Here is an 11,281-nt window from a genome sequence, read left to right as displayed (position 1 = left end):
GGACCTGATCTGACTTCCTGTCCTCCCCTAACCATCACCCCAGTTCTGGCCCACCGTGGGCAGCAGGCGCCCAGTAGCCACGTGAAGCCTGCACGACAACAGGGCAGGCAGGAGCTTCTGTGCAGCACAGCTCAGGCCGTAGGCACCTGAGGTATGGGGAGAAGCTGCTGGAAAGCTAGCTGAGCTGGAGGGTCCACATCCTGCCCCTCCGGTGGCAACATGTCCCACTGCGCCCTCTGGTGGTCACATAGCCTGTCCCGGTTTTTGTATCAGGTTTTATTAAAGAACAGTGTGGTTTGGAATTTGAGAGAAAAAGGGGAAAAGAAAAAAAAAAATTCTTGAGAATGGCAAGAAAAGGCTTTTAAAAAGCAGAGGAGGAATGCTATTCGGATACAACTACCCTAAGAGACAGTGTACGTCTTCGCTTCACTGAGGCGCACCCAGGGCCACCAGGAGCTGCCCAGCCTCTTTCAGAAGCCCCAGCTGGCAGGTGAGTCAGGCAGGGGTCAGAAATCCTCCCAAGGTGACTGCAGAGACCACGGCCCTTGCAGAGGAAGGCGGGCAGCCTGTCAGAATGTAGCCGTCAGCCCCCCGCCTGCTTTCAGGTGCTTTCCAAGAGGCAATCATACAATATGCCCTCAGGAACACTCTAGACAGAGGGCCACTTGCCCTTGGCTGCCAGGAGCCCTTGCCTCCCCCAGCCCCCAACCGACAGGACCTGAACTGGACACCCCCAGGATGCAAATTCTGTTGACTCTAACGACGGTTAAGTCGAGCGGGTGACTCAGGAGGGCAGAGGCTGGGCTCTGCTGGTCGGCGCTCCTCCAGGCCACCCCACCCCCTGGGCAGTACCCTTAGTGCAAGCGTGTGCTCTGCAGTGGCTCAGGCCACCTGTCTTAAAGTCCTTTCAGACCACAGGCTGGGAAACTTTTACTTCTCAACCTGTCAGGGACCTGGCCCTGCTAGGACATTAAACTCAGTGCTACAAGTACACGGAATACCTTTCCCACTTTGTCCCCGGTGTTGCCCCACCCCCCAAAATGCCACACACCAACACCCCCGCACTGTGCCTGCTGCTCGCTGCAGACACCGGATTAGGGAAGGTGGGCCCGACTGAGCCCCGATGCTGGCCAGTGCTGGGCACTCAGCTCTTCATCGCCCTGTTTGAGGACCACGGGCAACGTCCGAGAAGGCAGTACATGTTCACACACTACAGCTCTGCTTGTGGGCCAGTCACTCGCCACGCAGTGCCGCTGCTCATGCACAGCTGGCTCTGTTCCTCAGCAAGGGCAGCAGGCTGACCAAGCGGAAGGGGCTCCAGCCCTGTAGCCTCCAGCTCAGCAAACGTGGGACATGAGCGAGATGGCACGGACCTTCTTACCCAACAGCTCAGCGGCTTCAGGGTTTCACTGAGCTGGCTGGGCCTTTTCAACGTCTTGAACTCTATTCCCAGCTAACAGCTGTGACCGAAGATGGGCGCTTGGGCCAGAGGAGGATCCACTTCCAAGGAGACAGAGAAGGGAGGAACAAGAGGCGAGAGCCCACCAGCGCGCACTGCAGCCAGCCTGGGGAGTCTGTGCCTGCTCAGGGGTGAGCCCGGCCTCCACAAGTGTCCCTAATCCTGCCAAGGAAAGCACAGCAGTGCGGTGAGCAGGCAGATGGTACAGCCGAGTGCAGCCGCCCGCGGGGCCTTTTCCACACAGCGCCACGCCACACGTCAGGCACAGATGCAACTTAAAAAGGCCAAGGGGAGTCCACGCACAGCTGCGGAGGGACAGTCAGGGCTGAGACTGTCCACTCCAGCGCCATCACTTCACTCCAATAACCATCTACAGCACAGGGAGCGGGGGCACGGGAAGCCGGCCGTGCGGCCCCCAGGGGACGGCAGAGCAGGACGGCACGTCAGCGCGGCTGTGAAGGACGCCGGACCCTGCGTTCTCCTGTCTCCCTACCTCACCTCTCTGCCCTCCAACCAGCACAGGGACAGGAATTACTGGGCACAGATGGCCCTGGAGCCTGCCACCTGCCCAGCCAGCGGGCAAACGCTGATGTCCGAGTGCCAACTCATGAACATCTGACTTGATCTCCCCAACAGAACCTGCAGACCTGACCATGCTTCACAAAAGGTCCGGGCTCTCGGCTGCTGCCCGCCGTGGTGAGCCCCCCAAGTGGCCACGGGGGAGCAGAGGGCAGCGTTTTCAGAATATGCAGAGACCGACCTCCTCAGAATCTCTCCCTTTCTGGGCCCGGCGCGATAGTGTAGTGGTTAAAGTCCTCACCTTGCATGGCCAGGATCCCATGGGCGCTGGTTCTAACCCTGGCAGCCCACTTCCCATCCAGCTCCCTGCTTGTGGCCTGGGAAAGCAGTCGAGGACGGCCCAAAGCCTTGGGACCCTGCATCCATATGGGAGACCTGGAAGAGCTCCTGGCTTCTGATTAGCTAAGCTCCAGCTGTTGCACTCACTTGGGGAGTGAACCATTGGACGGAAGATCTTCCTCTCTGTCTCTCCTCCTCTGTGTATGTCCACCTTTCCAATAAAAATAAATAAATAAACCTTAAAAAAAAAAAAAGCTCTCTCCTTTCCAGCCGTTCACCACGGCCTCCCCCGGAGCACACAGCCCACAGGAGCACTGATTTTTCACGGGACACCCGGGACAAGAGCAATGAGGGCGGGGGCTCAGAGAAAAAAAGGTCAAAGCTGTAAAACCGATTCCATTTTTATTAAATAGTGCAAGGAGTTCTTGGCACCACTCTCACACTCCTGCTCCTCCTCCTAAAACAAGCCACATTGCTTTGTGATTACTTGGTGTCGAGAGCAAAGGAGAACAGAGCCAGTAACCGAGCGGCCCCCTGCATCCTATGCCTTCTATCTGCCCCGCCCCAGTCTGTGGGCTGGGACAGGTGGCCCTAGCCCCGCCTGGGCCCGGCTTGGGGCGTGTCCTCCACACAGACAGCAGCCACGCACGGTCACCTGGAGGAGCTGCGCTCTTTGCTCACGCAGTCGTCCTGGGAGGTGGTGTCCCCGTTGCCCACCAGGCCGCAGGTTCGCCTCTTCTTCCTGCGATGCGTCATCCCGTCTCCTTCAGACCCCGACTCTCCCTGGACACGGGAGAAACAGCGAGAATTCAACCTGGAGGCTACTTCCTTCTCCCCCAGCGCTCATGCTCAGTCTCCGCCAGCCACGCGCAGGCCACGTGGGATGGCTCAGCCTCTTCCCTTGGCTGGTTACGGGGTGCCTGGAGTCAGCTCCAGCCCCGAAGGTGCAGCACAGGAGGCCTCCCGAGGCATTTACAGAAAGTTGCACCTGGCACAGCGCTCGGCACAGCGGAACAGCACAGCAGTTAGTCGGCTTCCCCCACCGGCACGAGACCAGCTGGCAGGATGCTGGGACACACGCACGGCATCTGCTGAGGGCAATCCTGACTGCCAATGACTGGCGGGGCTGGTGAGGTCACCAGGCTGCCAGGTGACGACCGGAGGGAGACTGTTCACTCATGCGTGGCAGTCACCCCAATGCGGTGTGAGCAAGAGGCCTTCTTCGCCCGCTAAGTCCCCGGTTATGGCGACTCCGGTAGTTTCCATGCACATTTGGGCTGGAAAATGGACAGGCCCCACCCCTCAGGAAGCGCGCGAATATTTCGGGTTCTTGGAAGAAAGTGAAAAAATGTTCCCACCCTTTTCCCTGCTAGACCGAGCTGGGCTGGCGGCGCGCAGAGGCCCTGGGCAGGCAGGCCGGGCCTCACCTCCGAGTCCGAGCCCGAGTCACTGGAGCTGGAGGAGCTGGAGGAGTCGCTGGAGGAGTCGGACGCCATCCCCGTAGACTCCTGGAGGTCGACCGAGTCGGCCAGCACAGCCAGCTCAGGGTGCTCCTGCTTCAGGATCCTGGGGGGCAGAGAGGGCGCTCTCTGGGCGGGCAGCCTCACCCCCACACAGCAACATGGCTGCCCTGGAGGTGCTGGAGTGTCACCTCGGAACAGGCACTGACGGCAAGCACACACAAAGCCCAGGCCTAACAGGAAACCCTAACACACACTGCCCATGTTGTTCTGAAAAGAAAAGCCCACGCCGTCCACTACCACCTGCCCAGATGAGCCAGCCATCCTGCCAAAAAAAATAGCCGGGCACAGGTGCCCTGAGTTAGCCCTGGCTCTTCCCTACTCCCCTGGGCTGATGGCGGGGGTGGGGCTCCTATTTCTGAACCTTTTCAGGCGATCTAAAGGAAGAGCTTTCCTTTGCACAGCACAGAACTTGGGGATCCAAGCTGGGTACGGTTAGATGCCACTGCTCGGAGCACACACAAGGAGGGCAGCCAGGAGCACAGGGCGCCAAACCAGGGCTGGCAGCCCTCCCCTTCCGGGGCCTCTGCAGTGGCCTGCGACCAGGGAGACTGGGGGCCACCACCCCTGCTGGCCCTTTCGGGGCGGCGGGGCACGGAACAAGCCAGAATCCCTCTTACCCCGAGAGCCGGTCCCTCCGGGTCAGAGGTGGGACCCAGTGGCACGGGGTGGCTGGGGGTGGCTGGCTCGGCCGCTGCCCGTGCCGGGTCAGTTCTGTGGATAAACAGAGGCGCTAAGTGTCCAGGGCAGTCGCCTCGCTCACGACAAAGGAAGGTTTTCATTGCAAATGGGAAAGAAAGTGAAACAACCACAATAAAACCCAACCAAATGGCTCCTTGTGTTGGTGCTGGTGCTTAGAAGAAAAAAACCAAAAAGACAAAAGCCCAACAAGAAGCAGTCCTGGTTCCGACCACACTCAGATCGGCTGGAGGCTGGCCCACGCCCTGAGCTAGCCTGACCTCAGGGGCCCCCCCTGTGTACCCTGTGGGGGGTCTGGTGGCCTTGTGGACCCAGCACCGCACGCTGCAGCAGGGGGCTCCTTTTCCATGTTTGGGCTCTGGGGCAGGAATTGGAACAAAGCAAGAATAACAAGAAAAACGGCTCTCACCTATACCACTTCCTCGATAACTTTGGTCTCCCTCTTACCGTCTTGTGCCATACGATGGGGAAGTTGGTGCTGCTGGCAAAATTCTGGGTGATGGCAATGGTGGTGTCGAGATTGAGGACAACATGCCACCAGCCTCCTGCAAGGCAGGAGAGAGAGAGCTGAATGGGCCGGCCTCACATGCAGTCACCAATGAGCCAAATGAGCCAGACTGCCTCGTGGGCAGGTGTGGCTCCAGGCACCAGGCATAGCCTGCCTGCCTCGCGGAGAGCTGCCCTGGGGCCCAGTCCTGCCATCTCTCTGTGGACTGGCTTCTGTGACACTGGCCCACCGGAAGCACTGCCTCTAGGTTGGCCTTCTAGGGCAGGAATTTGTGTCAGTCCAAGACAGTGACCAAAGTCTATGGGCAGAAAGTCCTCTGGATTCCAGGAGAATATCAAAGAAAACAAAATACAACAAAACCCTGCAGGCCACTCAGCTCCACCCAGCATGGTGGCAGGACTTCCTGGCCCCACCCAGCTGGTGCTGCCCGCCCGTACCTGGCACAAAGACGGTCTCCCCGGGCTTCTGCAGGATCTCGAGGGGCTTGAACTCGGCCGGCCAGGTGGGCAGCTGTGTCCGGGGATAGATGATGTGAAACCAAGTGATGGCCTCATCCTGCTGGCTGCCACCCTCTTCTCGGGTCACTTTGATGAGCTCCCGTGGGGTGCTGGTGGGGAACAGGCACCAGCGCTTGTGGCCCTGCACCAAGGCGTTCCAGGCGCTGGTTCCCAGGGGGTCAATGTGGATGCCGGTGCCGGAGCGAGGCGGCCCCATCACGAACCACCTGTGGACACAGCCCAGCACCCAAGGGTGACTCTCTGTCCTCCGCACAGCACACCCCGCCTCCTGTCTCAGGCGCTTTTTATATCTCAGAGAATATACAACTTGTGATACCTTGAAACAATAAAATGAAGAGCAAAACAACAACTCCTGGTGGACCTTAACTACCACAGCTTCCCTTACGGCTCAGGGCCCCTCGGGTGGCAGCCCCCACACACACTAGATCATTCTCTTGTACCCTGGAACACCCTCTGGGTCCCTCATGTGGGTGTAACCCACTACTGGGCTAGCACCCAAGATGCGTGGAGTCCCCCCGGAGCAGCCACGCCAGGGCAGGCAGGTGCAGTAGGGATGGGGGTCCGAGGCCTCACCTGTAGGGCGGCCTGCGCTTCTCCCCCGCGTACTGGAAGAGGTCGTCGGTGAAAAACTTGGGCACTTTGTAGTCTTCCAGGAGTTTCTTTCTCTTAGGGTGCTCCCCGTAGCTGCTGTCGAAGATGTAGAGGGGGCTGTCGTCGCGCGTGCTCTCCATGTACTCGATGTAGTACTTCATCTTCATCTTCACCGAGTAGCCGTCGTTATCCTCGCCGCACTTGAACTTCTGATTCCGGTACTTCCTTTTGAGGCGCTCCAGAGTCCATTTCTCGGGCGCGGACCAGCCCTCCTGGGCGTGCAGGAGCACCACGGGCTTGTAGGGGCGCTCGTAGCGCTCCACGAACTCCTCCACGGACAGCTGCCGCGCGTCGGCCCTCTCCACGTTGTCCTGAGGGGATCAGAAAAGACCGGCGCGGTTACCCCGGCTGCCCGCCGCCCGAGGCCCCGTCGCGGGGCAGGTGCGCGCCCAGGCTCCGCACCGGCCGCCCCGGGCGCTCACCGCCACGGCCGCCGGGCTCAGCGGGAAGCTCTCGTAGTAGTTGTGCCGGGTCCAGTCGAGCGAGTCCTTGAGCTCCGGCCGCGCACTGCGCTTGGCCTCGCGGATCCGCTTCTTGCTCTTGTGGTTCATGCTGCCGGGGTCCCCGGCGGGCGGCCACGCTGCCTGCCCCCGAACGCGCCGCCCCGCCACCCCCACCCCAGCTCAGCCCGCTTCCAGCTCGGCCCCACGACGCCCTTCGTCCCGGGCCCCGCCGCCTTTAAAGTCGCCTTCCAGAATATTCACTCGGCAGCCACCTCCCAAGCCTCGGGTTGGGCCTGCGGCGGCCGTCCTCCCCGCCCCACCATGTCTCGCCGTCCGTCATTGGCCTCGGCGCCTCCGGGACCCGCCCTCACACAGGCCGGGCCTCCGCCATGTTGGGAAGGTCACGTCAGCCGCCGCGCCGCGGTCTCCTTCCTCCTGCTCCCCGCCCGCTTCCGGCGTGGCGGCCACTTCCGGCCACGCGCAGGCTCGTGGTGCTGGCCGGCCTGTCGGTGCGCGGGGGGCGGCCCGCGGGGCTCGGGCTCGCTCAGTCCGTGCGCGGGAGGCCCCACGCGCGCAGTCTGGCCGCTCGGTGCCCGCCGCGTCCCCCGCACGCCCGGGGCGTCCCGGCGCCTCCGTGGACGAGCTGGGCTTGGGAGGACATGCGGTCCGCGTCCAGCGCTTTCGGTTCTCGGGCCCGGGGGCCGAGGGGCCGGCGCTGGAGGTCCGCGTGCCGCAGGTGCGTGCGGGAGGCGGCGGCAGGAACGGGGTGATTCTAGAAGCGCTGGGTTGGGCCTCTGCGTGGCTCCCGACGGCGGTTCTGACCGCCGCCCTCCGGCTCGTGCCCCTTGGCTGCGCCCAGTGTCCCCCGCAGGGACCCCTGGGCTGCTGTTTGCAGTCAGCGCGCTGACTGGGGGGGCGTCGTGTCTCTTGGCTCTGGGATGGCTTCCACGCGGCGAGGCGGGCTTGTGCAGGTAACTCTCACAGGCCAAGGCCTCCTGCAGGCCCTCGTTCCCACCTGCACGCCCCCCCACACCCCGCCCTTCGGCGGTTGTCCCTGCATCCCCCCACGTGAGGCATTCCTGGCGTCTTGCCCGTCCGCAGTTCGATCTGTCCCACAGGACCTGCGGGCTGCAGTATGCCTCGTCCCCTCCATCAGTGTAGGCCTCACACAACCTTCTTTTTTTCCTTTTCCAAGATTTCTTTTTACTGGAAAGTCAGATATACAGAGAGGAAAGACAGAGGAGGATCTTCTCTCCGATGACTCACTCCCCAAGAGGCCGCAATGGCTGGGTGTCTCCCACGTGGGTGCAGGGGCCCAAGGCTTTGGGCCGTCCTGGACTGCTTTCCCAGGCCACAGGCAGGGAGCTGGATGGCACGTGGAGTAGCCAGGGTATGAACCGGTGCCCATACGGGATCCCAGCATGGGCCAGGCGAGGACTTCAGCCGCTGGGTTGCTGCGCCAGGCCTCACACAACCCTCTCTTCCCAGGTTCTGCATCTCCAGTATGGAATGTACGTCTGGCCCTGTGCCGTGGTCCTGGCCCAGTACCTGTGGTTCCACAGAGGAAGTCTGCCGAGCAAGGCTGTCCTAGAGGTACGAGGCCCCTAGTTGCCAGCAGTCTCCATGACTGAATGCCAGAGGTGTTGAGGCCCGGATCTTCCATCCACCCCCAGTGGCCAGGAGCCAGGACCCCTCTGGGACCATCCTCCGCTGCTTTCCCGGGAATGGCAGCAGGAGCTCGGCAACCCTGTGAAAGGCCGACAGGCGGATGTTAAAGTCCAAGCCACCCAGGTGCACCCCAGCAGTCTTTTAAGTGAATTGGGTAGCTGGGACATGGCAGTTAAGAGGCTACTTTGGGGGGACCCGGCGGCATGGCCTAGTGGCTAAAGTCCTCATCCTGAACGCGCCAGGATCCCAAATGGACGATGGTTCGTGTCCCATCTACCCTACTTCCCATCCAGCTCCCTGCTGTGGCCTGGGAAAGCAGTGGAGGATGCCCCAAAGCCTTGGGACCCTGCACCCTGTGGGAGACCCAGAAGGAGCGCCTGGCTTCAGACCGGCTGTTGCAGCCAGGAGAGTGAATCATGGGACGCGGAAGATCTCTATCTCCTCCTCTGTGTATTTCTACCTTTCCAAATAAAAATCAATCTTGGAAAAAAAAAAAGGGGCTTGACTTATTCTTACTGGAAAGGCAGACTTAGATGTAAGGAGACAGATCTTTCATGTCATGGTGCACTCAAGCTGTGGAACCGGACAGGTCAGCAGCTTCGTCAGATGTGGGTGCAGGGCCCAGGTAGTCACAGGCAGCTGGGACACGAACCAGCAGCAACCACATGCCAGCACTTGCAGGTGTGCAACCTGTCCACTAGCAGGTGGAGTCCACTTTAGCTCCACTGTTTAGTTTTCCTGTTGAGGTAGGCAATGACTCCCAGCCAACAACATGGAAACCCCAACCTGAATCCCTAGTTCTTGGCACCAGAGCCTTTTGGGGTGTGAACCAGGTTGGAGTTCTTTGCCTTTCTTGAATCTTTATGCCTTGACAAAGAGAAGGGGAGGGGGAAGTATTTTGCTTTTGAAAGGTTGTAACTGGTTCTCTACCATCCACAGGCCTGTTTGAGCCAGCTGGCAGATGTAGACGCCACTCCTAGCTTTATTATGACCTCAAAACTGCTCTTTTCAACAGATCGGAGCTGGTGTGAGTCTCCCAGGAATCGTGGCTGCAAAGTGTGGCGCTCAAGTCACGCTGTCAGACAGCTCTGAGCTGCCGCACTGTCTAGCCATCTGCCGGCAAAGCTGCCAGATGAACAGCCTGCCGGAGATGCCAGTGCTGGGGCTAACGTGGGGCCACGTGTCTCCAAGTCTCCTCGCCCTACCACCCCAAGATATTATTCTTGCATCTGATGTGTTCTTTGAGCCAGAAGGTAAGCTTTTTGCTAAGTGGTCTGTTGGATCAGAGTAGCGTTGCAGAGAAAGGCTAACAAGCTTACCCAAATCCCTTCTCAGACTTTGAGGACATCCTCACTACAGTATACTTCCTGATGCAAAAGAACCACAGAGTGCAGCTGTGGTCCACCTACCAGGTCAGGAGGTGAGTGTGCCTCAAATCCAAGGCAGCTTAAGCCTTGCAGTGCCTAGATGAAAACGCGCCCAAAGCAAGACGACACGATGATCAGTAACCATTTATTTTTCCTCCAGTGCCGACTGGTCGCTGGAAGCTTTGCTCTACAAGTGGGACATGAAATGTGTTCACGTTCCCCTGGCGTCTTTTGCTGCCGACAGGGAGCACATAGCAGACTCGGCCCTCCCAGGGAGACACACAGTGGAAATGCTGGTCATCTCCCTCGCCAAGGGAGCTGGACCCACACAGCTGTCGGCATGACGCCAACCCCGGGACCAGCTTGGGACCCAAGTAGGCTTCAAGATGGCAAATTCTGTGTCATTTAACACTTATGAACAACAATAAACTTAAAATAATAAAACAACGAAAAAAAGTGACTCAATTATTCTTGGTCTTAAAGGGCCATAAATGAGCCGAGGATTGGGGCTCAGGCCTGCCCATTTCACACCGCAGTTTAACATTTAACATAGTTGCATACTCTTTCAAGTGGACACGGGGAAAGAAAAAAGACCAAGACATATTCTGAGAAAAGCTAACACCAAGAAACATTTTAATTAAACTACAGAAACAATGGTTATAGTACAGAATATCCATAAGCAAAGATACACCATGTTGTTAAGTACTTACAAAGTTACAAACCATGTTTCCTTAACATTTGCCATTTTAAGTTCATACAGGATCATCAATTTACCATTTGGGGGACAGGTGGGGGGAGGGTAAAATGGTGTATTTATCATCAGCTAGATGTGCTCACTGTATGCTCCGTTATCTATAGGCAAGGCCCGGTGACTGGAAGTGCAGTTGTCAGGCATTTAATAAACTCGACAGCCATTTGTTTCTGCACGACAGGCATCTCTCTACACAGGAGCAACCAGGAGACAACAGGAAACAGCCAAGCACTCTGCACTGCAACACGCCACCTTAACAGCTAACCAGCATTACTGAACTGCTACACAACTGCGCCTAGTGCACAAAAATACACAAGAGAAGAGATTAGAATTGTGTTTGGTCAACAATCCTTAAAAAAAAAAAAATCAAATCTTTTCACCTGCAGTCTTTATACAAATTTGGATTCAGATTACCATTTAGATCTGAAGGCAAATAACATATTACAAATTGACACCAACTTTTGCAGTTTTTTAATGTTAACGAATGAAGGCAATGTTGAGTCAATCTCTTGACCGCTTTAGACTGTTTCCTTAAAGTCAGGAGGTCACAAATTAGGTTACCAATCTGTTTAATTCCAAACAAAAAAAGTCAGCACTATATAAACAAAATGAAATTTTACCTCAAATATCCAATGCAATAATGAAATCTGTAGTCGTTCACCTCACTAAATTACAAGAAATTTGAATAACAGCAACAAAATGGCACATAAAATGAAGTTTGCCACCTGAGGCAAAGATTAAAACAAGTAAAAAGTTAATGTTACAAAATAACCTTTTCAATAGCCAGTTGCTTGTCCCAAGGGTTCTTCCACGGACCGAAGACGGCCTGAGCGTGTGGT

The 11,281-nt window shown here is 57.7% G+C and overlaps 2 protein-coding genes and 1 long non-coding RNA gene across 9 annotated transcripts; 1 reads left to right on the top strand and 2 right to left on the bottom strand.

Annotated features, from left to right (window-relative positions):
• Positions 1–720: 720 nt before the first annotated feature.
• On the bottom strand, positions 721–6,899 carry JMJD6 (jumonji domain containing 6, arginine demethylase and lysine hydroxylase). 7 transcript variants are annotated; one of them, XM_058676566.1, is made up of 7 exons: positions 6,636–6,899; positions 6,136–6,524; positions 5,482–5,768; positions 4,946–5,081; positions 3,676–3,883; positions 2,973–3,100; positions 721–1,621 (listed from the first exon to the last, which is right to left on the bottom strand). In XM_058676566.1, exons 1-7 carry the CDS (start codon positions 6,762–6,764, stop codon positions 1,585–1,587), a joined length of 1,314 nt encoding a protein of 437 aa, XP_058532549.1. In that variant the 5' UTR covers positions 6,765–6,899; the 3' UTR covers positions 721–1,584. The 7 variants fall into 7 exon arrangements, 6 of the variants coding, with proteins under 6 accessions (XP_058532549.1, XP_004592935.1, XP_058532553.1 ...); XM_004592878.4 differs by having other exon boundaries at positions 723–1,621; positions 3,745–3,883; XM_058676570.1 differs by lacking the exon at positions 721–1,621 and adding an exon at positions 4,458–4,544 and having other exon boundaries at positions 2,701–3,100; positions 3,745–3,883; positions 4,982–5,081.
• Positions 6,900–7,154: 255 nt separating this feature from the next.
• Positions 7,155–10,035, top strand: METTL23 (methyltransferase 23, arginine). The gene is made up of 5 exons (XM_004593038.3): positions 7,155–7,392; positions 8,145–8,249; positions 9,340–9,577; positions 9,660–9,744; positions 9,852–10,035. The coding sequence occupies exons 2-5, from the start codon at positions 8,166–8,168 to the stop codon at positions 10,033–10,035; spliced, it is 591 nt and encodes a 196-aa protein (XP_004593095.2). The 5' UTR covers positions 7,155–7,392; positions 8,145–8,165.
• Positions 10,036–10,294: 259 nt separating this feature from the next.
• LOC131482443 (uncharacterized) lies at positions 10,295–11,274 on the bottom strand. Its single transcript, XR_009246993.1, has 2 exons — positions 11,215–11,274; positions 10,295–10,737 (listed from the first exon to the last, which is right to left on the bottom strand). It is a non-coding gene; the product is annotated as an uncharacterized LOC131482443 (long non-coding RNA).
• Between the last annotated feature and the right edge of the window lie 7 nt (positions 11,275–11,281).

This window comes from Ochotona princeps, chromosome 17 (genome assembly GCF_030435755.1).
Source record: "Ochotona princeps isolate mOchPri1 chromosome 17, mOchPri1.hap1, whole genome shotgun sequence".
Classification (NCBI taxonomy): Eukaryota; Metazoa; Chordata; class Mammalia; order Lagomorpha; family Ochotonidae; genus Ochotona; species Ochotona princeps.
The sequence above is the reverse complement of the archived record's forward strand: the minus strand, read 5'-3'. Positions and strand labels throughout refer to the sequence as shown.

What these genes read in the sequence shown, in the direction of transcription:
- METTL23 (XM_004593038.3), top strand. Translation starts at nt 8,166, where the DNA reads ATGTACGTCTGGCCCTGTGCCGTGGTCCTGGCCCAGTACCTGTGGTTC. An exon ending in CGAGCAAGGCTGTCCTAGAG is followed by an intron (nt 8,250 to 9,339) that starts GTACGAGGCCCC and finishes TCTTTTCAACAG; the next exon opens with ATCGGAGCTGGTGTGAGTCT. An exon ending in TCCACCTACCAGGTCAGGAG is followed by an intron (nt 9,745 to 9,851) that starts GTGAGTGTGCCT and finishes TTTTTCCTCCAG; the next exon opens with TGCCGACTGGTCGCTGGAAG.
- JMJD6 (XM_058676566.1), bottom strand. Translation starts at nt 6,764, where the DNA reads ATGAACCACAAGAGCAAGAAGCGGATCCGCGAGGCCAAGCGCAGTGCG. An exon ending in TTATCGAGGAAGTGGTATAG is followed by an intron (nt 3,884 to 4,945) that starts GTGAGAGCCGTT and finishes TCTGCCCCCCAG; the next exon opens with GATCCTGAAGCAGGAGCACC. An exon ending in AAAGAGCGCAGCTCCTCCAG is followed by an intron (nt 1,622 to 2,972) that starts GTGACCGTGCGT and finishes TTTCCTTGGCAG; the next exon opens with GATTAGGGACACTTGTGGAG.